Source organism: Microplitis mediator, chromosome 6 (genome assembly GCF_029852145.1).
Source record: "Microplitis mediator isolate UGA2020A chromosome 6, iyMicMedi2.1, whole genome shotgun sequence".
In the NCBI taxonomy this organism is placed as follows: Eukaryota; Metazoa; Arthropoda; class Insecta; order Hymenoptera; family Braconidae; genus Microplitis; species Microplitis mediator.
Genome location: NC_079974.1, coordinates 23,821,673 through 23,849,464, shown reverse-complemented (window position 1 = coordinate 23,849,464; position 27,792 = coordinate 23,821,673). Strand labels below are relative to the sequence as shown.

Here is a 27,792-nt window from a genome sequence, read left to right as displayed (position 1 = left end):
ATTTTTATATATATATTTTATGGACAAGACTTTTCCAACTGCGGTCGCGTGTCGTGAATGAAAGTATCTTTGGGGAGGGCTTATGTCCGTTAATATTTAGAACGATATTTTTCACTTGGTTGCCGGAGTGTATAAAGAAAATCGCGCATTTACTATGTGGCTCAGTTCTCTTGTGGAAGTGAATCTCGTATCATCTTAGGATCGTTTTACTACTTATCTATTGATTAACTCACTCGGCGCTCAAAGGCTAAGGACTTATTTAGTTAATTTGGGAATGTGTTATTGATATTCGTGATACGTTTATTTTGTTTTGTTCTAATTTTGCTCACCGGCAAGTGGTTACGGTGGCAAAGATGCTATTCTATTATGTAAGTTTATAATTAATTGTTGACTGATTAATAATTTTAATAATGAGTGAAGTTGCGTTGCTCAAAATTCATAATTTTAATCATAATTTTAATCACCAGCTTTGGATTATTAATACCCTCAATAAAATTGATCGAGTAAAAAGATTTCGAAAATTCTTATTAAAAAATTATGTTCATATTAATGCGATTAAATTAATTATGGAAAAAAAATAAATGTATATTCTTATATAAATTTGAACGGACTTTCATCGAAATTTGAGCTTAAAAAATTCTAATTGTCTCAAATTACTTTAGAAAGGGAGAATGGCCTCTAGAGGACAGTTTGGATAATTTTTTTGTCACGCCGTGAGAAAAAAATAATATTCTTTACTTATCGAAATTTGGTCTAATGATAATTTGAAATCAGTGAGAAAGTCTATAAGGTTTTGGTTCCCTGCACATTCAGTTCTTTTTCACCTGACGTCGTACATGTTCCACTTGTTACCTTTTTACTTTTCCAATTTGCTTTTCTTTTCTAGGTCATCCCCTTGACTCTCAAATTGAAACCTCATTAATCTTAATAATTATTGTTATTAAATTGTCTATAGTAATTCTTATAATTTTTCAGGTAATCCTGTTATTGCTGTACTGGCCGAGCGCAAATGGTAGTGAAGACGTCGCGGATCAGGTAGCAGTCGCCTCTGGGAATTCAGATTTAGCAGGTTCAAAAAACGAGAGCCATGAAATTGTTGGCTCGTTATCATCTGCCGAGCGGAACGACACTACCATCAACTCTGAAAATTTAAACGGATTTGTTACAATGACAGGCTCTAGTACACCTTTCACGAGCGACTTTACTTCTGAGCAGGAAAAAGTTTCCTCCGCAGAAACCAAAAAACCATCGACAAAAGCACCGTTTAGAATAAATGTCTCCAACGATTCGATGACTGATTTCTCAGCCGAGGCGCGCATCCTAATGAATCTTCCTCATCCTGGGGGAAACAGACGTTCATTTGATGTCCAAAATGACCAAGAGGAATTTGAAATTCTCAAAGTAAATGATAAAACTCCAGCGGTTGCCAACTACAATGAATTCTACGAAACGTTTCAAAAAAATAAGGAGACAAAGTCAGACAAAATTCCAACGAAAAACTTTTCTTACTTCCGTCAAAAAGAACGGATGAAGCAGATTGACAACATAATGGCTTATGGAGACAATCAGAATAAAAATCCCGAGCATTATTCTCATTATTATTCGCAAAATTATGGTAACATACAGGATACGGTAAAAAAAAATTATGAACAAGAGAAAGTACGCAATCACCACGGTGTTGCATCTGATTATGATATTTTTAGCGAAAGTGTTACGCGACAGAGATCAACGAATTTGCCGCCATCGAGTTATGATGCAGAAAATACTCATAGCAGTTGGAAACCCGCAGCGCCAATTGGGCCGACTTATCAAAATAATCGTAACTCAAAACCTTCGCCGATTGTAGTGGGACCAACTGCTCACAGCTACTCTCAAGGTTCGTCCCAATATACTGCCAAAGTTCCGGAATCGACTACCACCGAATCATCCTTTAAGTACCAAAAAAGTATGTCTGAAGATCGTTATGACAGAAATGAAGACTTTTCAGGCGAGGACTCTGATTATTATGAAATAACCGAACGACCGCGCAGACTTCACAAGAGCCGACGAAAGCCTTATTCCGAGTCCTCGCGTAAGCTGCCGAAGGAGCACCGAGGTGATTCGAGTGAATCGAAGAAACAAACCTCAACGCGTCCGAAGTTACATCGGAACAAACCGAAGCAGAATTATTGGAGCGAGGAACAGCCGAGCCAAGAAAGTTCCGAGGAGGACGTAAGGGAACACGAGAGAGATAATAATAATAACAATAATGACAATAATAATAATAATAACAACAATAATAATAATAATAATAATCAAGAGAATAAAAATAGTTGGAGTCAAGTTGGACCCAACGTTGAATTCTCACAATCCAACGGATACGAATTGGGTCAAGCTGATAAGTCAAACGTCCTGGTACCAGTTAATCTGAACCTCGTTCCGATTACTCATTTCGATCACGCGACTGCTCTGGGCAATAGTCAAGGTTTTGACATGACCAATGTCGGAATGCCTGGTTTCGTTTCTTCTGGATCAGTTATCAGCACAGCAGCTCCTTTGGTCAGCAGTATCCAGCCCCTGAATATACAGAATCTGCCTCAAGGCGTAAAACATGCTCAGAATTTTAATAATGGAAATTATGCCTACTCGACAGCTGTTCCAGATATCGTTGTTGGCCAAAATTCCTTCCAGAATCCCGTGCAGACGGTTTTGGTTCATCAGCCAGTCCACAATAAATACACGCCCAATATTAAAAGCTACTATCCCAGCACAGCAACGCCAATGTTGACGATGACCCCTACAGCACATGGTTTGTCAGCAGTGCAGAGCACTGTATCACCTAAATCTATGGTTACACCTAACATGCAGCTATTCTATCCCCATTCGACAATTTCTACCGCCCAACCGCTCTATCAAACACCCGTGCACACTAATTACAATATTGTTGTCAATCCTAACGGGCTGAATGGGCAAAATGTTCAGCCTACAATGCCCACTTATAGTTATGCAGGACAAAATGATCCACAGAAGAAAAATACTTACGCGGCATCCAATGGGCAGTATTTAACATCAGCTAGTTTCTCTGTCGGCAATGGAGGGTCTCAGCAAACTCAAAGTTCCCAACAGCATTCGGGATCAACGAATAATCAGAACAATAATTATTTTGCTAGCACTCAAATTAGTTCACAAGTCGTGAGGCCACAGCTACAAGCTAACGCTTATCCGGTATTCAAAAATGACAATAATGATGGTAAAGTCAAGACATACGTTCCGGCCCAAGTAGTACAAGGTTTTATCCACGCAACTCCAGCGATTCCTATGAATCTGAACCAGCAGCAACAGTACCAGCAATCTCAGATTACAAACGTAGGCAATAATATTTTAGCAAATACTTGGCAACAATTGCAACAGCTTCAGAATAATGGACAGCAAAATGTTTACAATCGGCTGCAGTACCAAACAGTCTATGGCAGAGACAATGTTCCAAGTACTAGTAACAATAATTATAATACAATTAATGCAATCCAGGTACCGGTTGTAAAAGCACAGCTACCAGTAGTAGGAACGCAGCATGTCGAGATAGTAAATCCTAATTTCCAAGCTGTCAACACAATTCCTATAAATCCTTACGGTGGTGCTGTGGTTACCACACCGTTTCCAATCTTTAGCACACCTGGGGGTCTGGTGACACCTAGACCAGAAGCTAATGTCAGTCCTGCACCAATACATATTCAAAATTACGTTGACTCGCTGACGCAAATAGGGGCGCAGCAACATAATCCCCAGCAAGAAAATGGAGACATGTACAATCCGATGAATTTTATTCCCAATATGGATGTGGTCAAGAGTCAGACACTTCTCAATGGCAAATCAGGAGAATCGCTGCCTCCAAATTTGAGCCTGGTGCCGATGGTCCCGGGAGGAAAATTCTACAAACATTCTCATGCGGCTCAAGCAGAATTAATCACCAAACCGAAACTGAGTTCTGATTTGGAAAAGTATGCCGATGAAATGTTCAAAGAATCACTTCGCACAATTTACAATACTCACAAATGGAACAGTGACAAGAGGATCAAAAATTTGACTGCTTTAGAGACCCATGATTTGGAAAGACTCAAACAAGAGTTGGAACGTTTCAGAACTTCTGTTGGCTCAAAGCCCGGGAAAGAGATTCTTGAAGCACATCATTCAGAGACGCAGTTCCATACTGCCGATCCCGGGCGTCTCAAGAGACCCGGCCTGTCTGTAGCTGCAATCGAAGAACTCTTCAAGGCAGATTTCAAACTCCCTAATCAATTCTCCGGGGATTCTCATTCATCGGCAAGCAAGCCCAGCTCTGACAACGTCAAACTCAGCGACTATCTCACGCCACCGAGAGTAAACTCATTCGTTTCCAAAAGCCCTTTCGTCGACAGCAAGCCGAACAAGAAGCGGCCCTCCAAGAGGCCCCACCCTCGGCCGAATAATTCTCGCCCAGGGAGCTTAGAAACATCAGCGAGCAATCACGTATCGCATTCGTATCGTCGCCCGAACTTTGGCCGCGGCTCCCATCATGGTGATTATCGTGGGATGGGAAATTATTTTGACAATTACCCTACCTTTACGACTTCATCGCCTGATTTGGATTTTTTGCAGTTCCCAAACAATCGCCAGCATGATAACACCTGGGACATCAACCATCCTCGTATGCACAACCTTTTGGGGCTGCTCATGAAGAACAAGCAGCTGCCGAGTGGTACCACCCCGACTTTAATGGACGACGAGAATTACCAGCAGTTTATTAACTATGATCGACGTAGAATGTACAATGAGGCAATGAAGCATAATAATCAAATTAACTCCGCGTCTTTCCAACCCGTTTCGCGACCCGATTACCACCATCACCAATGATGTCACTGATTAATCCTCTAACGCAATCCGGCATCTAATTTCGCTTTTTTCCAACTACAATAAAAAAAACGCTATTAGGGGAAGGGGCAAAATGGGACATTGAGGCAAAATGGACCACTGAGGCAAAATGGTCCCCTCAAAATTTTTAACATGAAAAGTGTTGGGGGAAGGGGGTAAAATGGGCTGTCTAGACTTTGAAAACCTACGAATATTTTTTAGCCAAACGGGTTCCTAAAATTTTTTTAACAGATATGATTAAAGAATTATGATAAGAGGCAAACTAGGTCACGAGTTCAACAGCATTACTAACTATTATTTTTTTCAAAAACAATTTATTTTACATAATCGAAAATAATTAAAATATAAGCAATCAAGTAATGAAATTAAGTTATTTTTAGGTCCAAATTTTCATTATCAACTCTTTTTTATACTAAACACACAGCAAAAAGTTTCAAAACACAAAACAAGCGACAAACATACATTGAGTTTCGTTGGGGGCCCGTTTTCCCAACTTTTCAGGATTTTTTAATTTTTATAGACACAGCAAATTAACACCAAAAACTCAGCAGAAGGAAAAAAAAGTGAAACAAGCTGAAAAACTCGCATTATAAAAATTTTTTGAGGGGGGCCCATTTTGCCCCACATTTTTTAATTTTTTATTTTTAATGGACAGAACAAATTAACGTCAAATACTTGGAGAGGGAGTAAAAAAAAGTAATACAAGTAAAAAAAACTGAGGATTTGAAAATTTTTTTCTTAAGGGGCCCATTTTGCCCCCCCCCCTTCCCCTATTTAATTTTTTTTTATCTTAACGTTAGAGAATTAGTTGAATAATTAAATTTAATTCCAAAGATTAAATTGGTTCGCAAAATGTACAAATTAATGCTTCTGCCAAAGCACAAAATACTTCAATCATTGATTTAATAAATAAATAAATTAAGTTATTTTATAAATAATTATCAGGTAATTTTAATTGATAAGACGATTTATTTACAATATTAAATAATAATGATAATAATAATGTATAGTATATAATGATTTATACTGTAAATAAATATGTTAACTGATATACATATATATAAATATGTTGTGGACGATTTATTTTAATATCTTTGAAATCATCCAGTGTTTTATAGATTTTCTCGAAAATATTTTTTGCCAATGGCACTAAGCGCTTAAGCGAAATTACCATGCCAACAAATGGAAATAATAAATCGTAACGGTTCACTGGAAACGGAAATCTCTTCTGTATAAGAATAAACTACAAAGACTTCACCAGACCTATAATACAAATAGTATAAAATATCTCTCTTTCTTTAAGATTGTTTTTGTTTAATTTAGAAAAGTGTGGTGCGCAGTTGGACGTTTCGCATCACTAAGTCTAACAATATAAAAGATCAAGAAATAGTAGAAATACCGCTAGTGAGATTCGATCTCTAGTACTGGAACAATGGTCATCAGGGTACGTCTAGTGAACTTGAATAATTATCATCTTTTTAATTTAAATATATAAATTATCAATAAAAGTGGTGTTTACAGATTATTTGGTGTTTACTGCTGGTTGGAGTTGTCGCTGCCAATCAAAATTCTACTACAACCCCCTCGACAATTTCGGCTCCTTCGGGATCTAAAACCTCCGGAATTAAAGCGACTAAACTGCCGAAAACTAAAGTGCGTCGATCTAATTATTATTTATCTAATGGTGTTAAAATTTCATCGCCGTCGTCTTTTAGTCCATTCGAGACCAGCTTAAATTCACACGCGGTACGAAGCGCGCCTACGGTCGCGTCTTTTAGTAACAGTTTTCCAAAAAGTGACTTCACAAAATCCCCATTAATAAAAGCATTCACTCCGCACTACGAAATAAATTCTTTCAAATTAATTCCGGAAAACTCCCAAGTATCGAAGGCTTACTTCAAAAATTTCGCTGCTAGCGCTAAAAAAGCTCCCATTTTGTACACGGGCTCGAACTCGTTTCCGAAATTCGATGACGGACAGCTGACCAAATTCAGCTCACGTCCAGTGTCGGGTTCTATGGGTCAATATGCCAAAGACTACCTAGAGACAAAATCAATATCAGCGTCACCCTCGTTTGGAACTCCAGAGCTAACATCCGGAGGGTTCAAACCCATCAGTCCACCCCAGTTTCAAAGTAACCCAAAACTTTCTGGAGCCTTGAGGACTTACGACGAGACTTATCAATCTTATGGTAATCCCACGGGTTCCTCTGTAGTCTCTTCAGTAGAAAACTTCCAAGCTTACCCGCCAATTCACCCTACAATTATAACTAATTTAGCTCACTCACCGGCGACCGCTGCCTCGAAAATAAGGAGCCATGATAATTATCAGCTACTTTCTGCACAGCCGCAATTACACTTTCACGCTGCTATTCCACAGCCTATCTATCATTCCCAACCTTTTGGTAGAATAAAGAGTGACGTTGAAGTGATTGGTAAAAAACCGCAGATGCCGTTTCCAGATGATGATTCCGAAGAAGGTTTGTCGTCTTTTAAACGTTTAATTGCTTTTCAGAAATAATTAACGAGCATTTTATAGATTTTAAGCCTGTGGGAGTACCAGCCTCTGGAGAATCATTCGAACAACTTCAGTCAGTGAAAACTGATCAGAATCGAAATCCATTCGAGTTACCAGAGTCTTCGATTTTCAGTTCGTACGACAACGCCTTCGGAAAATTGTCTCAAGCACCTAGAATACCTGTTGTCCATAGCGTGGCTACTGTGCCCAGTAGTTCGAGGCCTCGTCCGCCGAAAGTGATAGAAAAACCTCCCCGGTACGGAGTTACAAGCAGCAGTGAAGGTGAAAAACAAGTTTACGAGCCATCTGAAGAATATTCTTCAGCTTCGAATGAAAATTACCACCACGAAGAAAATTCTAATAACAATGATGAGGAAAGTCAGCAGAAATTCAGCGTCGAGAGGAATAATTTCGAGCGGCCTCATTTCCATAACTTTGATCACGATTTCAAACAAGATTTCGAGGAATCTTATCAACATGAACTCCCCCGCGAAGGTACTTAGTCATTTGTTTTACTCGAAATTTGAACTTTGCCAACTATTTATTTTTTCTTTCAGAGTACAAGCATGTAAAAGAAGTTCCAAGCGTCGACGAAACTAATCCTAAGCCGAAAGTCGCTCCGACTGGACGAAAAGCCGTCAGATCTCGGGGAAGGGAACGTTACTACAGCAAACAAACCAAACCGCATGAAGACCACTCTGCAAATGAATCGTCAAATAGCGAAATCATCTCTTACGACAGCATCGTCGAAAAAAATAACCAAGACTCGACATCCCAATTTCCCGTGGAGAACTTTGGTTACAAAATTCCCAAGATTTCGCGGACGAGTAGCTTCAATAATGAACAAACCACTGAACCGTCAAAGCCGACTAACTCGTCGAAAAACTCCAGGAATCAGGCTTCAAGGAATCATGAATTGAGGAAGCAAACCTCAAAGCAATTTACTGCTCCCAGTGGACAGTCCAAGTCACTAGACGAATCCCCGGCCGTTGAAAACGTACTGGTACTGCCGTTTTACTACCACGACAATCCGCAATCCAATTATCGTGGACTAAACGATCCCGACGGTTAATTTCCTGTAGCTATTAATTATAAAAACCAAATAAATTTATGTATTTAATCGTTTAATTGTAGACTATTTGTTAATATAGTTTGTGTTTATAAAATAAAAAATTTGTATATTTAAAATTAATTATTAACTCATTTCCAATCGCTGGAGCTTTAAATCTATAGGGGAGGGTGGGGCAGAGCGGCCCCCCTAAGCCAATTATTATTTTTTGTGGCTTTCAACCATAAGATCACTTTACTTTTGTCCTATTTCGAACAAATTTATGGACATTTTGCCAAAATTCTGAAAAAAATTTTTTTTTTTTGTGGGGCAGAGCGGCCCCCCGCCAAAAAGTGATAAAAAAATTTTTTTTTTTGGTTTTTTTTTTTTTAAATTGTTTTCATCATTAAGAATGTATTTCTTTCTCTTGACAACTATTTTTGGTTTTATATTACTCGAAAAAAATTTTTTAAAGCGTAAAAAATCGTTCACTCTCGATTACCTTAATTACTAATTGTTATTTAATAAAAAAAAAAAATCAATTCTATAATTTTACTTTATTTCAAAAATTTATCTACTAAAAAAAAAATTTAATTTTTATAAATTTTTAGTGACCAAATTTGCCTCTTACATAAAGAAACGGCCGAAAAATATGAAAAAATAATTTTTTCGGAAGTTTCGGCTGGTCCATTTTGCCCCAGGTGTTATGCGTAGGGCTAGAAATGTGGAATTATAATAATTTTTTTTTAATTTGACGATAAAAATATGAAAAAATCACTTTTTCAAAATTTTGGGCTTGTCCATTTTGCCCAAATGTCATGCGTAGGGGTAAAAATGCGCAAACATATCGGATTTATAGTAATTAGTCGAAAAAAAAAAAATTTTTTTTGATCAAAATTTCAGGGGGGCCGCTCTGCCCCACCCTCCCCTACTGACATTTCTTTCCTCTCCTTAAGTATTTAATCTTTCTCCCCTTCCCCACCAACCCTCTACGCAGGCGTGAAAGTTGTCCCCACGTAACTTAAGCCTATTATTAATTGACTAATTTCGAAATCCTCAGGGTCGAAATCTTAGTGACCTTGGCCCTAAGGACGAGAATTCAAAGGGCTCTAGGTACTAATTACTGAAGATTACGACCGTCAGTTAACTTTTTGTTGATTCTATCCATTAGTTATTGTTTTTTATTACTTCCGTCGTCTTTCTGTTGGAAATAGTGAAAATTTTTTTCTAAAAATTTCTCCAAGTGATGACTTTTCTAAGGAAACAAATAATATATGTCTTGTGTCGTGTCTTTGGGTTTTGTTGAGCAATAAAAATCCAATTCTTCCGGGTGAGATTCCAATTTGATAGAAGTAGTTAGATCATTGATCAATAAGCTGCAATCAGAGTTGTTAGGGAGTGGACTTATATTGAAGATTGGATATTACAGTCACCAGCTAATCGTCATTATAAATCTCAGTCTATAATTTCGATATATAAAAATAATAATTAACTATTTTATAATTAATTTTTTGATTACTCGAGCCATGACATCAAAGTCTCTGGGGTATATATACTCTGGTTGACATACCCAGAGCATCAGTATCCATCACTGGACAATCTAGCAAGATGAAGACTGTCTTATTGGTAGTACTCGGAATCTTTCTTATACTTTGTACAAATAAAATTTTGAAAAATAACTTTTTGTTGTTCGTCTATCAGATTTTGGTGGCCGTAGCAGTCGCAAGTGTAACAAGCGATCAATCGAATTCCGAGTCAACGAAAAAAGAAAAGCGCGGAGTTGCTTTCTTGGGATCGCCAGGTTTCGACATCGTCGGAGTGCTTCCGGCTTTTGGTCAGCCCTGGAATTCTGCTGGTTTCGGAGGCGCGTTTTGGCCTGGACATTTTTCTTCAGACCTCGCTTTGAGCCAAGTCCAGTCTCAGGCAACTCACAACGTTGCCCTTCAAGTAATTGTGACAATAATTATTTATTTAAATTGCTACAGAAAATAACCTTTGATTTTTTCAGGCTCTAAAAGACTCTTATCCAAGTACTCCAAGCATAAGTTACCCTCCGGAAGTGATACGGGCGATTCACTCGGCAAAAGAAGCCAATCACAATGTCCTCGTGGCTCAGCATCGCGTATCAGAGGCAAAACAAGCGGCAGTTATTCAACAAAAAATAGCTTTGGCCAAAGAAGCCGCTGCCAGAGAAGCTGCTCAGCGGTAATTTATTCAAATTCACTAATTAATCTGTTACTAATTTACTAATTTTTTTTTTTTGTAATTAGATCAGAAGCAATAGCAGCACAAGCACAACACGAAGCACGAGCAAGTGCCCAACAACTGGTGGCACTTCAACAGAGATTAGCTTCCCTAAAAGATTCAGTGGCAGCCGCTCAAAGAGTTGCCGCGGCTCGCGAAACAGCTGCTGCTGCAGCCATTCAGCGCAATGCCGCGGACACCGCCGCTGAACTTCGCAAACAGGAAGTCGACAAGCAAATCACACAGACTGAAAAAGAAGCCAAGGTACCTATTGCCCAAGTGACAAAAAATCAGTCTGCTAAATTCAAAAATTTTTTTCAGGTTCGTGACATCGTCGCCGCTAAAGAACACGCGATTGCTAACGCAGTCCAACATGCCGCCGCTTCAAAGTCAACTTACCCGCCCTGGGGACGATAAAATTATTTTTGAAATATATTACAACAAAATATATTAATAAGTCTATTAATCAGGTGGTGGTTTTATATTTCTTGTATCTGGGCATTTAGAAATGTATGGAATTATTTTTATTTTTTTTGCATTTAAATAGAAAATGTCTTAATTCGATGGTCAATAAAAATTTATCATAATTATAATAACACACAAGACTATAATTTATTTATCACAAATCTATCTACCTATATATATATATATATATATATTTATAAAATGAATCATCTGATCTACCTTTCACGTGCGATGCACTTTCATTGCTTTATTTATCTTTCGATCCCCATTTTTTATATTTTTTTTTACCCAGTATTTTATTACATCCACTTAATTCCTCTCAAGTATGTGCACTCGTTTTTTACAACTGCATTTTATTTGTGTGCGTGTAAACACTCTCACTGTCGCTCTTCTTTTCTTCTCCAGAGCGTACCGTCACACTCATTTCTTCTATCGTCAACTCTAAATTACAATAATTAAAAAAATAAATAACTTCAGTTTCTCTGGATATAACTGTCGCTTTTAATCGACAATCAAAATAATCAATAAATAAAATTAAAAAATTAATAATTAATAAATCGGTAATTTAGAAATTCAGACGGACAATTACTGTCTTTTTTTAATTAATTAACGCTACTGGGGTTTTTTAAAAATTCAGGTTTGAAAGTGTAATGAATAGTTATGATCTTATTTCAATATTGAAGAATTTTAAATAAAAATAGACATACAAGATCTTGATGACATACACGGTGGGAGAAAGCTCTGCACCGGTTATAAAAACATGTGCTCGATACTTGGACACTAGTTTATCTTAGACTTTACATCAATATATCAATTTTGTTCTGTTAATTTATCTATCAATGTTTTTAATCGTAAGTTCATTATCGCAATTAAAAATAATCATTTTTTTTTTTCTAAAATATGAATTTTTTGAAACAGATTTTTTTGGTTACAAACGTTCTCGCCCACGAGTCGGATAATTTACAGTGGCAGCAGTAAGTTTTTGTGAAATAAATAAGTTTCATTATTCAACTGACGGTTAATTAATTTTTTCAGTCATGGAAATTATTTGAGGAATATCGAGTCGAACGATTTGCCAGAAGATTCGAGACAAAATTTTAATTACAATAATAATAATAATGGAAACAATTTTTATGCTGGGCAAGTTAATAACGAATTTAATGATCAGTCCCTGCGGCAATCAAACCCGGGTAATTGGAACTATAATCATAATCATCAGTCACAAGGACCGGTAACAATAAATGAACATGTTGAAATAACAAAACCGCTTGCGCTCCCAGTTTTCAAATACATCGGTAAGAGATTTTAATTAAATTTAATTGCTATTGTTTTCGTGAACACGAGTTCTGTTTGCAGGGGTACCGTATCAACAGCCCGTGGAAATACAGGTGCCGCATACAGTAGCAGTCAGAGTGCCGCAGCCTTATCCTGTCCACGTGCCAGTAATGCAGCCGGTCGGGTATCCCGTGATGAAAACAATTTTTGTTCCGGTTGAAAAGAAGGTTCCGTATGAAGTGGAGCGCATTGTTCCGGTTCCGGTGGAACAGCCAGTGCCGATAGCCATCGAAAAGCCGATTCCTGTTCCGGTCGAAGCGCCTTATCCCATTCATATCCCGATTTACAAAAATATTTACCATAGGAAAGTAAAAGGTCGCGGTCCTCGCGGTCGCGAAAGGCGATACAAAGGCTAAATTTATTTTTAAATTTAAGTAGTTAATTTTATTTATGTAATTAATTAGAAAATTTTTATAATTTAATGTTAATAAATATTTTTTTTAATCAGAAATCAAATAATTTTTAGTCTAAACTCAAATCTTGTACACGGAAAGAAAATTATGGGAAGTTTTGCTATGCATTATGGGAATGGTTCCCATAATGGTATGGGAATAGTACCTATACTACTATAGGGATGGTTCCCATATACTATGGGAACCATCGCCATAATAGTATGAGAATAGTTCCCATACCATTATGGGAATGGTTCCCATATTGGTATAGGAACTATTCCTATAATATTATGGGAACTATTCCCATAATGTTATGGGAACCATCCCTATAATATCATAAAATTTTTTTTTTGCACAATAGTGTAGAAATTTCCCAAAATTTGAATTTTCTTGAATGTTTTGTGCTGACAAAAAATTCTTGTTAAAAATTTTAATGCTTTTTTGCCAAATACGATTTTTTTTTTTCAATGTTTGAATTTTTGTTTTTATGTTTAATAATATTTCTGTGTATTGTAGAAGTGATTACCACACTTCTTTAAATTAATTTTTTCATGATAATATGGGAACCATTCCCATAATATTATAGGAATGGTTCCTATAATAGTATGGGAACTATTCCCATAATATTATGGGAATGATTCCCATAATGGTATACGAACCATTTCAATTGCATTATGGGAATCATTGCCATAATATTATGGGAATAGTTCCCATACTATTATAGGAACCATTCCCATAATATTATGGGAATGGTTCCTATAATATTATAGAAAGTATTCCTATAAATTATAGGAACCATTCCTATAATTATAGGAACCATTCCTATAATTATAGGAACCATTCCTATAATTATAGGAACCATTCCTATAGTGTTATGGGTATCATTCCCATAATTATAGGAAACATTCCTATAATTATAGGAACCGCTCCCATAATTTATGGTCGTAATTCCTATGATGGTATAGAAAAAAATTTCACAAAATTATAGGAACCGCTGCCATAATTTTCTTTCCGTGTACAGTCCTACGATATCTTGAATTTTTATCTCAGCCACTGTACCTTTAAATTAAGATCTAAGATCGTTAATTTCTATTAATATATGAGTATATTATTCTAATGCTATGTAATTTATTTAAAAAATTAATTCAAAAATAAATTATTAATCACATGTACTAAATAGAACACGTTCAGCTCTCTTCACAAACATAAATCCTTTTAACCATCAGTTTACTTTAATTGCATAAAAAATTACACACTACTTTAACCATACAGCGATTCATTAATGTCACACCTACAGGTGACAGCCTATAATTAGCCCACTCAATTAACAACCAAGCGAATAAAAATAAAGAAAAAACTAATAATTATAATTAAAATCAAAATCAAAATGCGTAATTGCCTCAAAAATTGTTAATGGAAAAATCCAAGGTCATTATACCCGTACTTACAATAAGTAACGGTCAGTGTTAATGACCGCTGTAATTTTCACGGTGAAGGCTGCTAGGAAGTGATTGTTTGGATCTCGTTGCAACAACACACCGCCGGTACTCTACATTAATATCCTTTCTCTCCTCGCTCAGAGCAACCACCTCAGCACACAAATTCTCCTATTCCCATTTCGATTAATCGAAATTCTCTGTACGCGTTAATCGTTTGTTCTTTATTAGACAAAAGTACTATCTACAAAATCAGCAGGGAGTTAACTAGACGGAGTAAAGCAGCCGTAAATATATATGTATGCAAGTAACCATAAAAACAATTGCCACTAAACTATATCAACACAAATATATATATAAATAATAACACTATATCAAATAGTGTTGCTGTGAGCGATATTAAATGTTTGAGACCATCAGTGAAAGGCATCGCGGTATATTAAGACGCGAATTTACCGAGGATGTATCAGTTTTAGTACAACTTTACTTAGACAAGTTTGTTGGCAAAATATGTATTCTACTTATTACATACTTGTAAGTATTACTGTCAATCAGGACATATATTTGTACATACATAATTTATTTACTTATTGTGGAAATTTGTTGTTGAGGTTCTTGGACTGATGACATGGGCATCTGCGTTCCCGATACAGATTCTGCTGACCGATCAGTACGGTCGTCAATTTTTGATGCCATTCTATGCGACCCAACAACAGCATCAGCCACAATTGGAACGGTCTGATAACATACAAAATCCTGAGTACAGCAGCGAATTTGGACGGCGGACTGAAGGAGGCTTCCAACCATCCGCTGGACACTATGGTGAAGACGACCAACAAAAGTACTCATCCCAGCTCAAAAGTTACGACCAAGAATCTTTGAATGATCAGCCTAGTAATGATGATTATAATTATGATCATAATCAGGGTAATGAGCATAATTATGAGCAGGATCATAATTATGATCATGACCATGGGTTCGATGGTGAAAATCATGTCCCCGTGTCTGAGCATGTCGAAGTTACTAAACCTGTCACTGTACCAGTTTACAAGGAAATCGGTAAGTCTAATTTCGAAATTAGGCGCGGGTTTATTGGTTTGTTTATTATTTGGTTTTTTTGTTTGTTGAAGGAGTACCAGTACCACATGAGGTTAAGATCCATATTCCACATCCGGTGGTAGTAAATGTACCCCAGCCTTATCCGGTGGGCGTACCAGTGGGCCATCCGGTACCGATCCAAGTTATCAAGACTATTGCGGTTCCTGTGGAAAAAAAAGTGCCTTATCCAGTAGAGAAACACATTCCGGTACCGATCGAAAAACCCGTGCCAATAACCGTCGAAAGACACATTCCGGTGCCTGTTGAAAAACCATATCCGATTAAAATTCCCGTTTACAAAACGATCCACCATCATGCCAAGTCTTATCATGGATAATCTAATTGTTATTTATATTGTTGTTTTGTTTTTTGTATTTATGAATAAATAAATAAATTTTTGTTGCTGTAATTTTTGTTTGAACGTTATTTTAATCCCCAGTAGAGTGAAAGTTTTTTTTTTACTCGCTTGCAATGAGTGATATGTTTATGAGACTGATGATTAATATCGAAAATTATGTATTTATAAATGGATTCTTTTATCCAGCGAGCACGTATTTATAAAAGCACTTGTTATTATTTTTCAATTGATATAATGAGCCTTAAACTGTTTATTAAAATTCTTAGTTTATAAAAGAATAATTTGCTAAAAAAAAAAATTACGCTTTCTCATCATCAATCATTTTTTAATCAGCAGCATTTTGCGCCCAGTGTAGGAAACGATTTCATAATTATTTTAAGTGGAAATAATAATTTTAGTAAAATGTTTAGAAGAAGGAAAAAAATTTTCGCCAAATAAAAAGTGATGAGATTTAAACCGATTGGTGATAGTTCCGGTGTCGAAGAAAAGGCGGAAAGACGCGAAAGAAAAAAAATGTGGGCGAAAGTTAAGACCACAGTCACACCGATGTAATAGTGGGTCTACTTCAGCTGTTAAGAAGACAATCTCTTTTCGCGGGGGCAAGATGAAGAGAAAGAAAGGATTGTCTGGGGTATTGTACTAAGGATATATCTAAAATCAACTCCCAAAGCCTTTCTAATCACTCTAAATAAATAATTTGCCGAGATCGATGATAAAACTAAACGGTAATATTGAGGTCTTTTAGATTTAAATTACCTCATTTATCTTTTCCTACGATTTGAAAGGCACAGTACTCATTTGAAGTATGGCACGTTCAAAAGACCGCTTACTTCCGCAGTTACTTGGGCAATTTAGCAATTATAGAATAGCTGAAAATTTAAACGGGGAGTTTGTCTAATTGTTTTATTCTCAAACGGTGTGCAGTCTTTGCCTGGGTAAAAATATTCAGCCGAAATGCCGCCGAAACTACACGGAAAGAAAATTATGGGAAGTTTTGCTATGCATTATGGGAATGGTTCCCATAATGGTATGGGAATAGTACCTATACTACTATAGGGATGGTTCCCATATATTATGGGAACCATTCCCATAATAGTATGAGAATAGTTCCTATAATATTATGGGAACTATTCCCATAATGTTATGGGAACCATCCCTATAATATCATAAAATTTTTTTTTTGCACAATAGTGTAGAAATTTCCCAAAATTTGAATTTTCTTGAATGTTTTGTGCTGACAAAAAATTCTTGTTTAAAATTTTAATGTTTTTTTGCCAAATACGATTTTTTTTTTCAATGTTTGAATTTTTGTTTTTATGTTTAATAATATTTCTGTGTATTGTAGAAGTGATTACCACACTTCTTTAAATTAATTTTTTCATGATAATATGGGAACCATTCCCATAATATTATAGGAATGGTTCCTATAATAGTATGGGAACTATTCCCATAATATTATGGGAATGATTCCCATAATGGTATAGGAACCATTCCAATTGCATTATGGGAATCATTCCCATAATATTATGGGAATAGTTCCCATACTATTATAGGAACCATTCCCATAATATTATGGGAATGGTTCCTATAATTTATGGGAAAAGTTCCTATAAATTATAGGAACCATTCCCATAAATTATAGGAATGATTCCCATAATATTAAAGAAAGTATTCCTATAAATTATAGGAACCATTCCTATAATTATAGGAACCATTCCTATAGTGTTATGGGTATCATTCCCATAATTATAGGAACTATTCCTATAATTATGGGAAACATTCCTATAATTATAGGAACCGCTCCCATAATTTATGGTCGTAATTCCTATGATGGTATAGGAAAAAATTTCACAAAATTATGGGAACCGCTGCTATAATTTTCTTTCCGTGTATAGAATTTTATTGGAAAAGCCTGAAAGTTGGCCGAAATTTTGCTGAAGCTGTAGAATTTTATTGTAAGAGCCCGAAAATTGACCGATGAATTGAGTCAGCCAATTTTGGGTTTTTTTCAGGCATAATTACCAGCGACTTTTCGGCCGAGAAAAAATTTTAATATCTATTTGGCTTGAAATTTTTTTACCCGAGTTGGGTGAGTGTAGGCGTCGTCTGATAAATGTACATTTTGTGTGCGGATGTAATTTAAAGGGGCGAAAGTGGTAGATATATTTATAGTGAAAGGTGACCAAGAGAATCATCGGACGTATATAAAGCTAGTAGTTCATATAGTGATAGTCACTATCTCGTGATACTCGCGTCCTTCATTATGATCTTCATTGTAAGACAGTTTTAATAGTAATTCTAGTTTTTCACTTTGAGTATTAGAAGTAATTGAAGTTTACTTTTTTTAGGTTTGGATAGGAACTCTAGCTCTAATAACGATCGCCAGGGCGAGCGATTACCATGAGTCCCATACGTATGAAGAAAAAATAAAACCTGTCGAAGTTCCAGTTTACAAAAAATATGGTAACTTTTTTGTGACAATTTCTATTTTTTTTTTTTTGTAAACTGACAAATTTTTTTTTTTAGCAATTCCGATACCACATCCAGTGGCGGTAAAAGTTCCCCAAGAAATAAGAATACCGATACCGCAGCCGTATCATGTGCCGATACAAATTCCACAGCCTTATCCTGTTGAAGTTGTCAAGCATGTCGACGTTCCTGTTGAAAAACATGAACCTTATGTTGTTGAAAAAAAGGTATTTAGTCTCTTATTTTTATTCTGTAAAAAATTTTGTACGAAATTTTTTATTAAAAAATTTGAATGCAACTTCGGAGAATTTATCAATAAAAATTCACAAATTGCTGAGTAAAATAATGAAATTTTCTAAAAAAATTTAATTAACTTTCAAAAGGATTTCAGTTCATTTCTAAAATTATAGATATCAGTGGGATTAAAATTATAGAATAAATTCGAGGATAACTGAATACTGGAAATTAATTGAAGAGACTGAAAAATAATTACTATTAATTATAAATAAAAGAAAAAAGTGAATGTGAATGAATTATTGAATTGCAGGTACCCTTTGTCGTGGAGAAGCCGTATCCTGTGTACGTGGATAAAAAGTACCCAATAACTGTTAACAAGCCGTATCCAGTGTACGTACCCATCTACAAGCACGTGTTCCACCACAAGCACTAAATGATCCAGTATTAATCACATATTATTATTTATATTTAGTCATTTTTTTTTAATTAATTAATTAATTAATTAACTTTACAATGTACAGTGTTATGTTTTTCTTCCACATTGTTGCGAGTTGTTACTATAAATATATATTATTAAAATAAATTTTATCACATATCATAATGCCAACATGTGTAGTTTATTTTTCCCGCTTCATTAATTTTATTTCATTAAAATAATAATTACTTTCACTGAAATTACTAAGCTGTTAATTTAAATCTCAAGGTCATTTTAATTTCATATATACGAATCGAAATTAGTACTTTTCATAATTTATAATCAAATAAATTATAATTAATATCAGAGCGAAAGATATTAAAATCTTCACTAGCGGAATAAAAGTTGGCGCAATTAAAATCTATAATTATTTTATTTAATTTGATATATTTTATTTTTAAAATTTTTTTGAATTTTTGTATAAACTTAGAAAGTTTCAATTTACTTTCTCTTCATTGATTAGTAATTGACATTAACAATTAACATTACGATCCATTTTTTTTTTAATTATTAATTTATTTTATTAAGTCGGCGATTTTATGAAAATTTTAGAAAATCGGTATTTTTTTGAATTTCTTAAGAGTGAGTTGCAAAATTAGGTCGCTTGTTTTTCAGACCTTTAGAAAATCTCGACAAAATAATCAATTATTTATATTTTATTTAATTTCCACTAGATAAAAATGAATAAAAAAAAAAATGTCGGAACTTTTACTTTTACATTAAAAATAAAAAAAGCTGTTAATTTTTTTGCGAACGTGTTAAATCTCAGTAGTCGATTGAAAACTAATATATGGCTTTCTTGAAAAATAGATTTTCTCAGATCAATGTACAGAGAAGGGTGAAAGTATATAAGCGATAGTATATAAGAGTTGACCGTGACTTTGAAATATTTCAGTCGTACACTTGTCGCAAGATACTTATTTGCGTAATTGAAACATGAAAACGGTAAGTGAGAAGTTATTTAATTTATTATTATTCAACTAATATGATTTTGTTATAAAACAGATTGTTCTGGCGGCATTCGTCGCGATAACGTCAGCATTCGAGAAAGATTCGTATGAAACGGAAAGTAAAGAGCCGGTTATCAATAAATTTGATTTGCCGATCTCTTATCCAGTTTTCGTTCGGGTTCCGGAACATATCGGAGTCCCGATACCGCAGCCTTATCCAGTACAACTGGCAATTCCTCATCCAGTGCCATTTGAAATTGTTAAACACGTGGAAATTGCCGTTGAAAAACCAGAACCTGTTGTCGTTGAAAAACAAGTAAGGAAATTATATATTTATTTTAATTGAAAGTACAAATCTCAATTGCTGAGAAATTAAAAGATCAACGAGTCATTAAAAAATATATTCAACTCATTTTTATAATACGAAAATGAATTAATTTTATTTTATATTGAATTTTTTTACTATCTAAGCGGCAGTGTTACAATTCTACTCAAAAAATCTCTACTCAAGGGAAGTAGCTACAACTCTACTCACTCACAACTTTACTCACCCTCAACTCTACTCACAGTTTTTTCTACTCAGGTTTAACGGTTACCTGACCGTTGATCCAAAGACGATTGATCCCCGACAATTGATCCTTGCGATAATTGATCCACCGATAAAATATACTCACACACAAATAAATGTGAAAAATTACGCCCTTTTTTCACTAATTTTGTGTGCGTGTAACATAAAAAATGTACTCACACACAAATTTTTCACATTTATATGTGTGTCAGTATATTTTATCGGCGGATCAATCGTCGCAGGGATCAATTGTCGGGGATCAGTTGTCTTTGGGTCATCGATCGTGTCACCGGTTTAATTCTACTCAGTTACATTTTTACTCAACTTCAACTTTACTCAGGTACAACTCTACTAGGGTATTTTAGCCTATCGATCAAATAGCAGTTCTTTGTGAGTAGAGTTGTCGCTGTCTAATTTAAGCTGAGGAAAGATATAGCTGAGTAGAATTAAACTTGAGTAAAAAAAACTGTGAGTAGAGTTGAGGCTGAGTAAACCCGAGTCGAAATTTAGAGCCCATTTAGAGCCTTCTAAAGTCGGACCTATTTCGGACTTGGAGGCTCTAAATAGAGTCTGTTTCTATGTTAAATTACGTCCGATTTTGGTCCCTGAGGTGCTTCAAATTTTCGTTTTCGGCACTTGCGGGCTCAATCTAGGACCTGATGAAAATTAAAATTAGGTCCGATTTAGGGCCTGTAAGCCCTGGTTTATTGTAATAATAATAATATTAATAATAATCATCATAAATTATTCAATTATAATGAATCCAAATTTATTACGGGACTAATATTGTCGGACTTGAAGGCTCAAAATCGGACCTCTCAGTGAATGTTAGGACCTCTGGGTTCAAAGTCGGAGCTACAGGACTACAGGGCTCTAAATCGGATCTATTTAGGGCTAGAGGGCTATATAGGCTCTAAATTTCGACTCGGGAAGTTGTGAGTGAGTAGAGTTGTAGTTACTTCCCTTGAGTAGATATGTTTTGAAACGTGTAACACTGCCATCTAAGCGACTTGACATCTCCAAAGGCTGAAAACTTCCAATCGAGAACATGTTTTCCATCAAAATCGTCTTCCAACAAATTCTATGAAAAATCGAGACACTGTCTCGTGCAAAAAAAAAATTTCCTCCACTTTTGTGATATATTTTTTCTCCGCCCGACTTGCCCGATATCTCAAATGTTTAATTGATGTAATTCTAATAAAAAATCAATTAATTTTGAATTTTTCATCCTTCTTAGAAAATAAATACATAAATTTATATTTTCATTCCGCAGGTTCCATTCATTGTAGAGAAACCATACGCTGTCACAATTGAGAAACGTTTTCCCGTGACAATACCAAAGCCTTATCCGGTCCATGTGCCTGTTTACAAATACGTCTTTCACCATCAGTTCAAATCCAAAGGACGAGGCCATTAATTATAAATAAATAAATAAATAATTTATTAATTAAATAAACTGTGTCACCAAAAATTAATTAATTATATTCAATTGCGTACTAGATATATAAAATATAAAAATGTATGTAAATAATTATATAAATAAATAATTTAATTGCTGTGAGCAATACTGCGTACAGTTTAATATTGAGTAAAAAAAATGATTGCCGCGACTTATTTTTATGATCGCGAATAATTGCGTAAGGAATTAATTAATTTCATTTGAAATGACATCAATTCGTATCATTATGTGGTTCGGAGCATAAAATGTAGGCACGTACAGGCGAGGCTGTTTTTTTTTTCTTCCAGTAAAAAAGGCTAAGACGTAATCCCTTCGCCGGAGGGTAAGCTCTTATGGCAGTAGTAGAATTTATTCAGGAAATACCGGAGCAATAATTGCGTCACTGTCCCCGTTGTCGTTGTTCGCGTTGTTTCAGATAGTTTTTTTGCCCGTTAAGGGAATTTCGTTAGGTGGGTCGCGGATTAGAGACTGCCAACCGCGCCCGTATGTCAGACAAAGTTATAAAAGTCCAGAGAAGTTTATCTCTGAGTTCAGTTGCGTTCAATCCGTCATCTTTTTTACTATTTTTCCGTGGCAATATTTTTAACTATGAAATTATTTGTAAGTTTACATTTATTTTAATAATTATAACACTAAATTATTTACTAAATTTAATTTTAATTCAAGTCTGATCCGACTTTTAAAGTTTTTAAGGGGGTATTCTGGTCTAGAGGCATGAATTTTAGGTAATTTTTGAAGTGCTGTAAAAAAAAAGCAAGCAATATTTTAATTATCAATTTTTTTATATATTATTTATTCACATGAGAAGCATACAAAAAAAAATTAAAAAGTAAAAAAAATTCAAAATTCAGTTAATTATCAGCTGATGAAGTGGGGAGTCTCAAAAATTTGGTGCTTGACCATACCCACGATCTTAACTCTCCTAGCAATCTGAAACCAAAAAATAAGGAAGATTATTAATCTGTAATAATGTCGCAATGGCCGGAACTACGGAAAAGTTGGAAAAAAATTTTTTGACAAAATGCCGACTGCCTAAAGAAAAAAAAAATTTTGTACCACTTTTTTGGACATTCTTCGATTTTTTAAAAATAGTAAAAATGAAAATTTGGGGATGGCCGTAGTTCCGACTATAGACAAGTCCCTAAAGAAGACTCTCTTAAAATTTCAAGTAAATCGGTTCGGTAGAACCTGAGAAATCATGGGTATCAGATTCAAAAAGACAGTTCTGAGAAAAACGCGTTTAAAGTTTCAAGTAAAATTTTTGCAGTCTAAGTCATAAAATTATATTTTTAACTTACATTTATTCAATCTGCCATTCCTGCTGCATACATCGGACCTTCCTCGTTATATATATATAGGAACAAAAGGGCTTACTAAGAAATATAGATTCAGGTATTCGGAGAATCCATTATGTCTTTTGTTCGATTAGTTGCAGCCCAACTGGTTTGGATGCCAGCTCAGCAAAATACTTATTTCTCCGAAAATAATTTGAATTTTGAAAAATCCTCTCGTAGACATATTCTTAAATAGTTAAACTATGAAAACATGAAAAAAAAAAATCGTTTTTTTTTTTTTTTCTAGACCAGAATACCCCCTTAAATTTTATTTGCTTTAACTAAAATGTTTTTAATATTTATTCTGATAGATAATTAGCTCAATATGGTTAGTAGCAGTGACAGCAACGAGTGTACCCGTGGAAAGTGACAAAATATCTCCACTCAAATCCTCCGAGGACTCACCAGAGACAGCCAAAGAGAAGAGATATTTGGTCCACTCGCACTCACCTACGCCATGTCCGCCGTTTTATCCGCATTACCATGCGCCGATGTCTCAAATCCACTATCCGAAGCCAGTGTACGGACCACCAGCTCACCCTAAGCCAATGTACGGACCGCCGATGCATCCCAAGCCAGTCTACGGAGTCCCAGAGTACCAGAAGCCAGTCTACAAACTACCCGAGTACCAAAAACCAGTTTACAAACTGCCAGAATACCCGAAACCAGTCTACGGACCACCGATGCATCACAAACCAGTTCAATTGATTCACCAACCAACCTACCAATCTTACGTACCCCAGCAAACTGTCTCCTATATAAAACCCCACGTGTCCAAACCCGACTACCATTATTTACCATCTAAACCTATTGTCCACCAGCAACCGCTTATTCACCATAGCTCAGAGTGGCAGTACCCAAAACACATCGGTTACGAGAAGCCCTTGTTCGCCTACGCACCCTCCTATCACCAGCCAATGAAGTCTGAATACTTGAACGACTACAACGCACACCAGAGCTATCACACCCCAAGCCACTACTACAGCAAGCCTGGGATAGTTTACAAGGAGTCACCCAAGTGTGAGCCCTGTCACGATTCCTACAAACATCACGAGTCTTATAAATACCAGGAGTCATACCATCATCACGAGCCCCAAGTTATTCATGTCCCTCCACCCTCTTACATAAAGCCGCAAGTTCATTATCTGCCCACGCACTCTCACGTCTCACCTATCGTTAAACATCTCGGTCATCCTGCTCCCTGTCCGTAATTATTTTAATTAAAAACACTCCGATAATTATTTATAAACACAGTATTTTTTTTTATGTATCGATCTCTGACAAGAAAAATAAAAACTTGAACGCAAAAAAAAAATATATGGTAATTACGCAGGTAATTTATTGCTCTGTATGTTTGTAAAAAATATTGTTTAGCAACGTTGAATAAATATATAACAATGGCAATAAAGTAAATAAATAAACAATAGATATATTATTCTCAAGGTTTTTTTATTACGATTTGATGTGACTTGTTACGTATTTCGTGGGTGTTGACATCCTATCCCATGAGAAATCTCATTGTCTGCCAGAAGATATTTCACAACAATATCACGCAGATTTATTATATATATTTGCACGCACTTTTGTATTCGACAGCGGTGAGTTGTGGAGATAATTTATAAAATTAGTTTCCTCTTGGATTTAGAGAAATTTAATTATTTTGTTGTTAAATATTATGAGAAAAATAATTTGTCGAGCAGTAATCGAAGCTACTCTCTAAAACTAAATTAGTGAAAAACCACTAATTACTTGTGAATATTCACTAATCTAAATTGTCCAAAGTATACGACTATGAATTAGTGACTATTCACTTTTTGAATTAGTAAAAAAAACAACATATAGAATTAGTGAAAATTTCACTGATTGAATTAGTCAAAAATGTACTAATTCACTTGTTGACGAGGATTTATTTGGAAAAATATTGTATCGTTGCTAATAATATTGTATCAAAATATTATTATTATTATGATTATTATTTGTAATTGATTATAAAATTTTTTTAGCAACTTGATCGACTAAATTAACAATTAAAATTACTTTTATATGGTAAATATTTATATCATAATTATAACTCATAACCTGAATCTATTGTCAATGATGGTTTTGATTCAGGTTCGGTAAAAAAAGTTGGAGTAAAAATATAAAGCTATTAAAAAATAACAAGATGTATTATTTAGCAACTAAATTAGGTTTTATTTAATTAACTTACTTGAATTAATACTGTTCAGTTGTATTTAAAAATTATCGTAATTAATTTTGCCCTGAATTTGATAATTCAACGATAGAATAAAAAGTCCTTAAGCGAGGCGCCACTAGTAATCATTGTAGAATCCGGGGAATCACTAATGAATTAGTGAATCTAATTCAAAATCACTAATTTTGTAGTGAATTTTAAGATCACTATTTCAATTAGTGAAATTTTCACTTATTTAGTTTTAGAGAGTAATGAGTGTTGCAATTATTATTATGTATATAAGCTGTATTACACAAGGTCCATATCTCTCTTTTCCCATATGCCGTGCGTAGTCTATTGTAAACATCCGGCAATGGAATTCAGTACTCACATGCTTTCGAAATAATTTGTGCGTGAGGTATAAAATCCAGGAGCCATCGATTTTTTAGTCTAGTGCTGGTGTTATTCGAGAGTGCGATGGCTAAGATTATTGTGAGTGCGGGTTTAATTATTTACTTAGACAAGTCATCTTTGGTTTTTAAATTTCGAGGGATTTTTTTCAGCTTTGCCTGGCTGTTGTTGTTGTCGTTGCGGAAGCTGGATTGATTGCCAACAAAATTCATTCACATTTCCCGTACTTCAATGCCGTTTATCATGGCCACGGTGCTACGAGTTACCAAAATGTTCAAGTACAAAATCATCTATCGGTACCGATCCCCAAAGATCTGCAAGTAGATGACGGTCATGAGCACATTCATGGTCAGACATTTTTTTAAATATCCCGGGTCGAAAAATTTTAATTGATTTTGTGTTGAGTTATTTATTTAACTGAACTTGACATTTTTTTTTATTTTTAGAACACAAATTTGAGTTTATTGACCCTCCAGATCATCAATTTGATCATTCGTACATTTCATCGGATGGTAAGTAATCTTAAAAAAAATTTTCCATCCAATTTAAAAAAAAAACCTTGAGCGGGAATCGAACTCCCGACCTTGGAATAAGATACCGGATGTTATTTAGTTTCTACACGGAGGCTGGGCAAAATAGGTCATCCTAAATTTGGTAGATGATTCGGGTGTCAAGTTTTTTTCGGCACAGAAAAAAAAGATTTCTTGGCACAAGAATTTTTTACTCGCCCCAGGAAATTTTTTGTATTATGAATTGAAAACAGAAATTTTCTTACAGCGACAATTTACTTTCTCAGAGCAAAAAAAAACTTTTTGAGTCAATAAATATTTTCTCGTCCCAAGAAAATTTTTGTGTTCAATTTATAGGGGAGGGTGGGGCAGAGCGGCCCCCCTGAAATTTTGACCAAAAAAAAAATTTTTTTTTTTTCGACTAATTACTATAAATCCGATATGTTTGCGCATTTTTACCCCTACGCATGACATTTGGGGCAAAATGGACAAGCCCAAAATTTTGAAAAAGTGATTTTTTCATATTTTTATCGTCAAATTAAAAAAAAATTATTATAATTCCACATTTCTAGCCCTACGCATAACACCTGGGGCAAAATGGACCAGCCGAAACTTCCGAAAAAATTATTTTTTCATATTTTTCGGCCGTTTCTTTATGTATGAGGCAAATTTGGTCACTAAAAATTTATAAAAATTAAATTTTTTTTTTTAGTTGATAAATTTTTGAAATGAAGTAAAATTATAGAATTGATTTTTTTTTTTATTAAATAACAGTTAGTAATTAAGGTAATCGAGAGTGAACGATTTTTTACGCTTTAAAAAATTTGTTTCGAGTAATATAAAACCAAAAATAGTTGTCAAGAGAAAGAAATACATTCTTAATGATGAAAACAATTTAAAAAAAACAAAAACGAAAAAAAAAATTTTTTTTATCACTTTTTGAAGGCGGCCGCTCTGCCCCACAAAAAAAAAAATTTTTTTCAGAATTTTGGCAAAATGTCCATAAATTTGTTTGAAATAGGACAAAAGTAAAGTGATCTTATGGTTGAAAGCCACAAAAAATAATAATTGGCTTAGGGGGGCCGCTCTGCCCCACCCTCCCCTAATCCAAAAAAATTCTTGCGCCCAGAAATTATTTTTTTCTGTGGAGGTTTTAAAATTTTTCCCGCCCGTCAGTAGTAAAAAAAAAAAATAAAAATAATGAAGAAATAAATATTAAATTTATTTTTACAGTTTATGAAGACCACTCATTGCCTTATCGTTATCACCCAGATAATTACGAGCACTACGATAACCTAGACTTCGACTACCATTAAGTAAAATATGTATGATAACTATGACTCATAAGCTAAATAAAAAACTTTAAAATAAAAAACATGCATTGGATTATTTTCTAGGTCTGGGTTTAAAGAATAAACTTTTAGGTG

At 34.9% G+C, this 27,792-nt stretch overlaps 9 protein-coding genes across 10 annotated transcripts; all 9 read left to right on the top strand.

Annotated features, from left to right (window-relative positions):
- Window positions 1–190: 190 nt before the first annotated feature.
- LOC130670076 (homeobox protein 5-like) lies at window positions 191–4,879 on the top strand. Of its 2 annotated transcripts, XM_057473252.1 has the most exons (3): window positions 191–368; window positions 976–4,534; window positions 4,615–4,775. In XM_057473252.1, the coding sequence occupies exons 1-3, from the start codon at window positions 354–356 to the stop codon at window positions 4,635–4,637; spliced, it is 3,597 nt and encodes a 1,198-aa protein (XP_057329235.1). In that variant the 5' UTR covers window positions 191–353; the 3' UTR covers window positions 4,638–4,775. The 2 variants fall into 2 exon arrangements, with proteins under 2 accessions (XP_057329235.1, XP_057329233.1); XM_057473250.1 differs by having other exon boundaries at window positions 976–4,879.
- Window positions 4,880–6,218: 1,339 nt separating this feature from the next.
- Window positions 6,219–8,555, top strand: LOC130670077 (uncharacterized). The gene is made up of 4 exons (XM_057473253.1): window positions 6,219–6,331; window positions 6,409–7,366; window positions 7,426–7,899; window positions 7,962–8,555. The coding sequence occupies exons 1-4, from the start codon at window positions 6,320–6,322 to the stop codon at window positions 8,474–8,476; spliced, it is 1,959 nt and encodes a 652-aa protein (XP_057329236.1). The 5' UTR covers window positions 6,219–6,319; the 3' UTR covers window positions 8,477–8,555.
- A 1,492-nt stretch (window positions 8,556–10,047) lies between these two features.
- On the top strand, window positions 10,048–11,261 carry LOC130669894 (uncharacterized). Its single transcript, XM_057473038.1, has 5 exons — window positions 10,048–10,078; window positions 10,154–10,399; window positions 10,461–10,657; window positions 10,723–10,960; window positions 11,018–11,261. The coding sequence occupies exons 1-5, from the start codon at window positions 10,061–10,063 to the stop codon at window positions 11,111–11,113; spliced, it is 795 nt and encodes a 264-aa protein (XP_057329021.1). The 5' UTR covers window positions 10,048–10,060; the 3' UTR covers window positions 11,114–11,261.
- A 677-nt stretch (window positions 11,262–11,938) lies between these two features.
- On the top strand, window positions 11,939–13,024 carry LOC130669693 (probable serine/threonine-protein kinase DDB_G0271682). Its single transcript, XM_057472712.1, has 4 exons — window positions 11,939–12,012; window positions 12,080–12,135; window positions 12,197–12,456; window positions 12,518–13,024. Exons 1-4 carry the CDS (start codon window positions 12,001–12,003, stop codon window positions 12,850–12,852), a joined length of 663 nt encoding a protein of 220 aa, XP_057328695.1. The 5' UTR covers window positions 11,939–12,000; the 3' UTR covers window positions 12,853–13,024.
- A 1,451-nt stretch (window positions 13,025–14,475) lies between these two features.
- On the top strand, window positions 14,476–15,831 carry LOC130669616 (uncharacterized). The gene is made up of 3 exons (XM_057472603.1): window positions 14,476–14,858; window positions 14,936–15,383; window positions 15,455–15,831. Exons 1-3 carry the CDS (start codon window positions 14,835–14,837, stop codon window positions 15,757–15,759), a joined length of 777 nt encoding a protein of 258 aa, XP_057328586.1. The 5' UTR covers window positions 14,476–14,834; the 3' UTR covers window positions 15,760–15,831.
- Window positions 15,832–17,971: 2,140 nt separating this feature from the next.
- On the top strand, window positions 17,972–19,093 carry LOC130669682 (MAGE-like protein 2). The gene is made up of 4 exons (XM_057472701.1): window positions 17,972–18,055; window positions 18,129–18,243; window positions 18,307–18,476; window positions 18,797–19,093. Exons 1-4 carry the CDS (start codon window positions 18,044–18,046, stop codon window positions 18,917–18,919), a joined length of 420 nt encoding a protein of 139 aa, XP_057328684.1. The 5' UTR covers window positions 17,972–18,043; the 3' UTR covers window positions 18,920–19,093.
- Window positions 19,094–19,824: 731 nt separating this feature from the next.
- LOC130669715 (uncharacterized) lies at window positions 19,825–22,048 on the top strand. Its single transcript, XM_057472746.1, has 3 exons — window positions 19,825–19,906; window positions 19,967–20,227; window positions 21,753–22,048. The coding sequence occupies exons 1-3, from the start codon at window positions 19,898–19,900 to the stop codon at window positions 21,894–21,896; spliced, it is 414 nt and encodes a 137-aa protein (XP_057328729.1). The 5' UTR covers window positions 19,825–19,897; the 3' UTR covers window positions 21,897–22,048.
- A 434-nt stretch (window positions 22,049–22,482) lies between these two features.
- LOC130669635 (uncharacterized) lies at window positions 22,483–24,645 on the top strand. Its single transcript, XM_057472628.1, has 2 exons — window positions 22,483–22,538; window positions 23,584–24,645. Exons 1-2 carry the CDS (start codon window positions 22,527–22,529, stop codon window positions 24,481–24,483), a joined length of 912 nt encoding a protein of 303 aa, XP_057328611.1. The 5' UTR covers window positions 22,483–22,526; the 3' UTR covers window positions 24,484–24,645.
- Window positions 24,646–25,610: 965 nt separating this feature from the next.
- Window positions 25,611–27,790, top strand: LOC130670352 (uncharacterized). The gene is made up of 4 exons (XM_057473726.1): window positions 25,611–25,937; window positions 26,009–26,204; window positions 26,303–26,368; window positions 27,599–27,790. Exons 1-4 carry the CDS (start codon window positions 25,923–25,925, stop codon window positions 27,679–27,681), a joined length of 360 nt encoding a protein of 119 aa, XP_057329709.1. The 5' UTR covers window positions 25,611–25,922; the 3' UTR covers window positions 27,682–27,790.
- Window positions 27,791–27,792: the final 2 nt, after the last annotated feature.

What these genes read in the sequence shown, in the direction of transcription:
- LOC130670077 (XM_057473253.1), top strand. An exon ending in AGATGATGATTCCGAAGAAG is followed by an intron (nt 7,367 to 7,425) that starts GTTTGTCGTCTT and finishes AGCATTTTATAG; the next exon opens with ATTTTAAGCCTGTGGGAGTA. An exon ending in ACATGAACTCCCCCGCGAAG is followed by an intron (nt 7,900 to 7,961) that starts GTACTTAGTCAT and finishes TTTTTCTTTCAG; the next exon opens with AGTACAAGCATGTAAAAGAA.
- LOC130669894 (XM_057473038.1), top strand. An exon ending in CTCACAACGTTGCCCTTCAA is followed by an intron (nt 10,400 to 10,460) that starts GTAATTGTGACA and finishes TGATTTTTTCAG; the next exon opens with GCTCTAAAAGACTCTTATCC. An exon ending in GCCAGAGAAGCTGCTCAGCG is followed by an intron (nt 10,658 to 10,722) that starts GTAATTTATTCA and finishes TTTTGTAATTAG; the next exon opens with ATCAGAAGCAATAGCAGCAC.
- LOC130669693 (XM_057472712.1), top strand. An exon ending in GATAATTTACAGTGGCAGCA is followed by an intron (nt 12,136 to 12,196) that starts GTAAGTTTTTGT and finishes TAATTTTTTCAG; the next exon opens with TCATGGAAATTATTTGAGGA. An exon ending in CCCAGTTTTCAAATACATCG is followed by an intron (nt 12,457 to 12,517) that starts GTAAGAGATTTT and finishes TTCTGTTTGCAG; the next exon opens with GGGTACCGTATCAACAGCCC.
- LOC130669616 (XM_057472603.1), top strand. Translation starts at nt 14,835, where the DNA reads ATGTATTCTACTTATTACATACTT. An exon ending in ATTCTACTTATTACATACTT is followed by an intron (nt 14,859 to 14,935) that starts GTAAGTATTACT and finishes TTTGTTGTTGAG; the next exon opens with GTTCTTGGACTGATGACATG. An exon ending in ACCAGTTTACAAGGAAATCG is followed by an intron (nt 15,384 to 15,454) that starts GTAAGTCTAATT and finishes TGTTTGTTGAAG; the next exon opens with GAGTACCAGTACCACATGAG.
- LOC130669682 (XM_057472701.1), top strand. An exon ending in TCCAGTTTACAAAAAATATG is followed by an intron (nt 18,244 to 18,306) that starts GTAACTTTTTTG and finishes TTTTTTTTTTAG; the next exon opens with CAATTCCGATACCACATCCA. An exon ending in CTTATGTTGTTGAAAAAAAG is followed by an intron (nt 18,477 to 18,796) that starts GTATTTAGTCTC and finishes ATTGAATTGCAG; the next exon opens with GTACCCTTTGTCGTGGAGAA.
- LOC130669715 (XM_057472746.1), top strand. An exon ending in CTGTTGTCGTTGAAAAACAA is followed by an intron (nt 20,228 to 21,752) that starts GTAAGGAAATTA and finishes TTCATTCCGCAG; the next exon opens with GTTCCATTCATTGTAGAGAA.
- LOC130670352 (XM_057473726.1), top strand. An exon ending in CGGTCATGAGCACATTCATG is followed by an intron (nt 26,205 to 26,302) that starts GTCAGACATTTT and finishes TTTTATTTTTAG; the next exon opens with AACACAAATTTGAGTTTATT. An exon ending in TTCGTACATTTCATCGGATG is followed by an intron (nt 26,369 to 27,598) that starts GTAAGTAATCTT and finishes TTATTTTTACAG; the next exon opens with TTTATGAAGACCACTCATTG.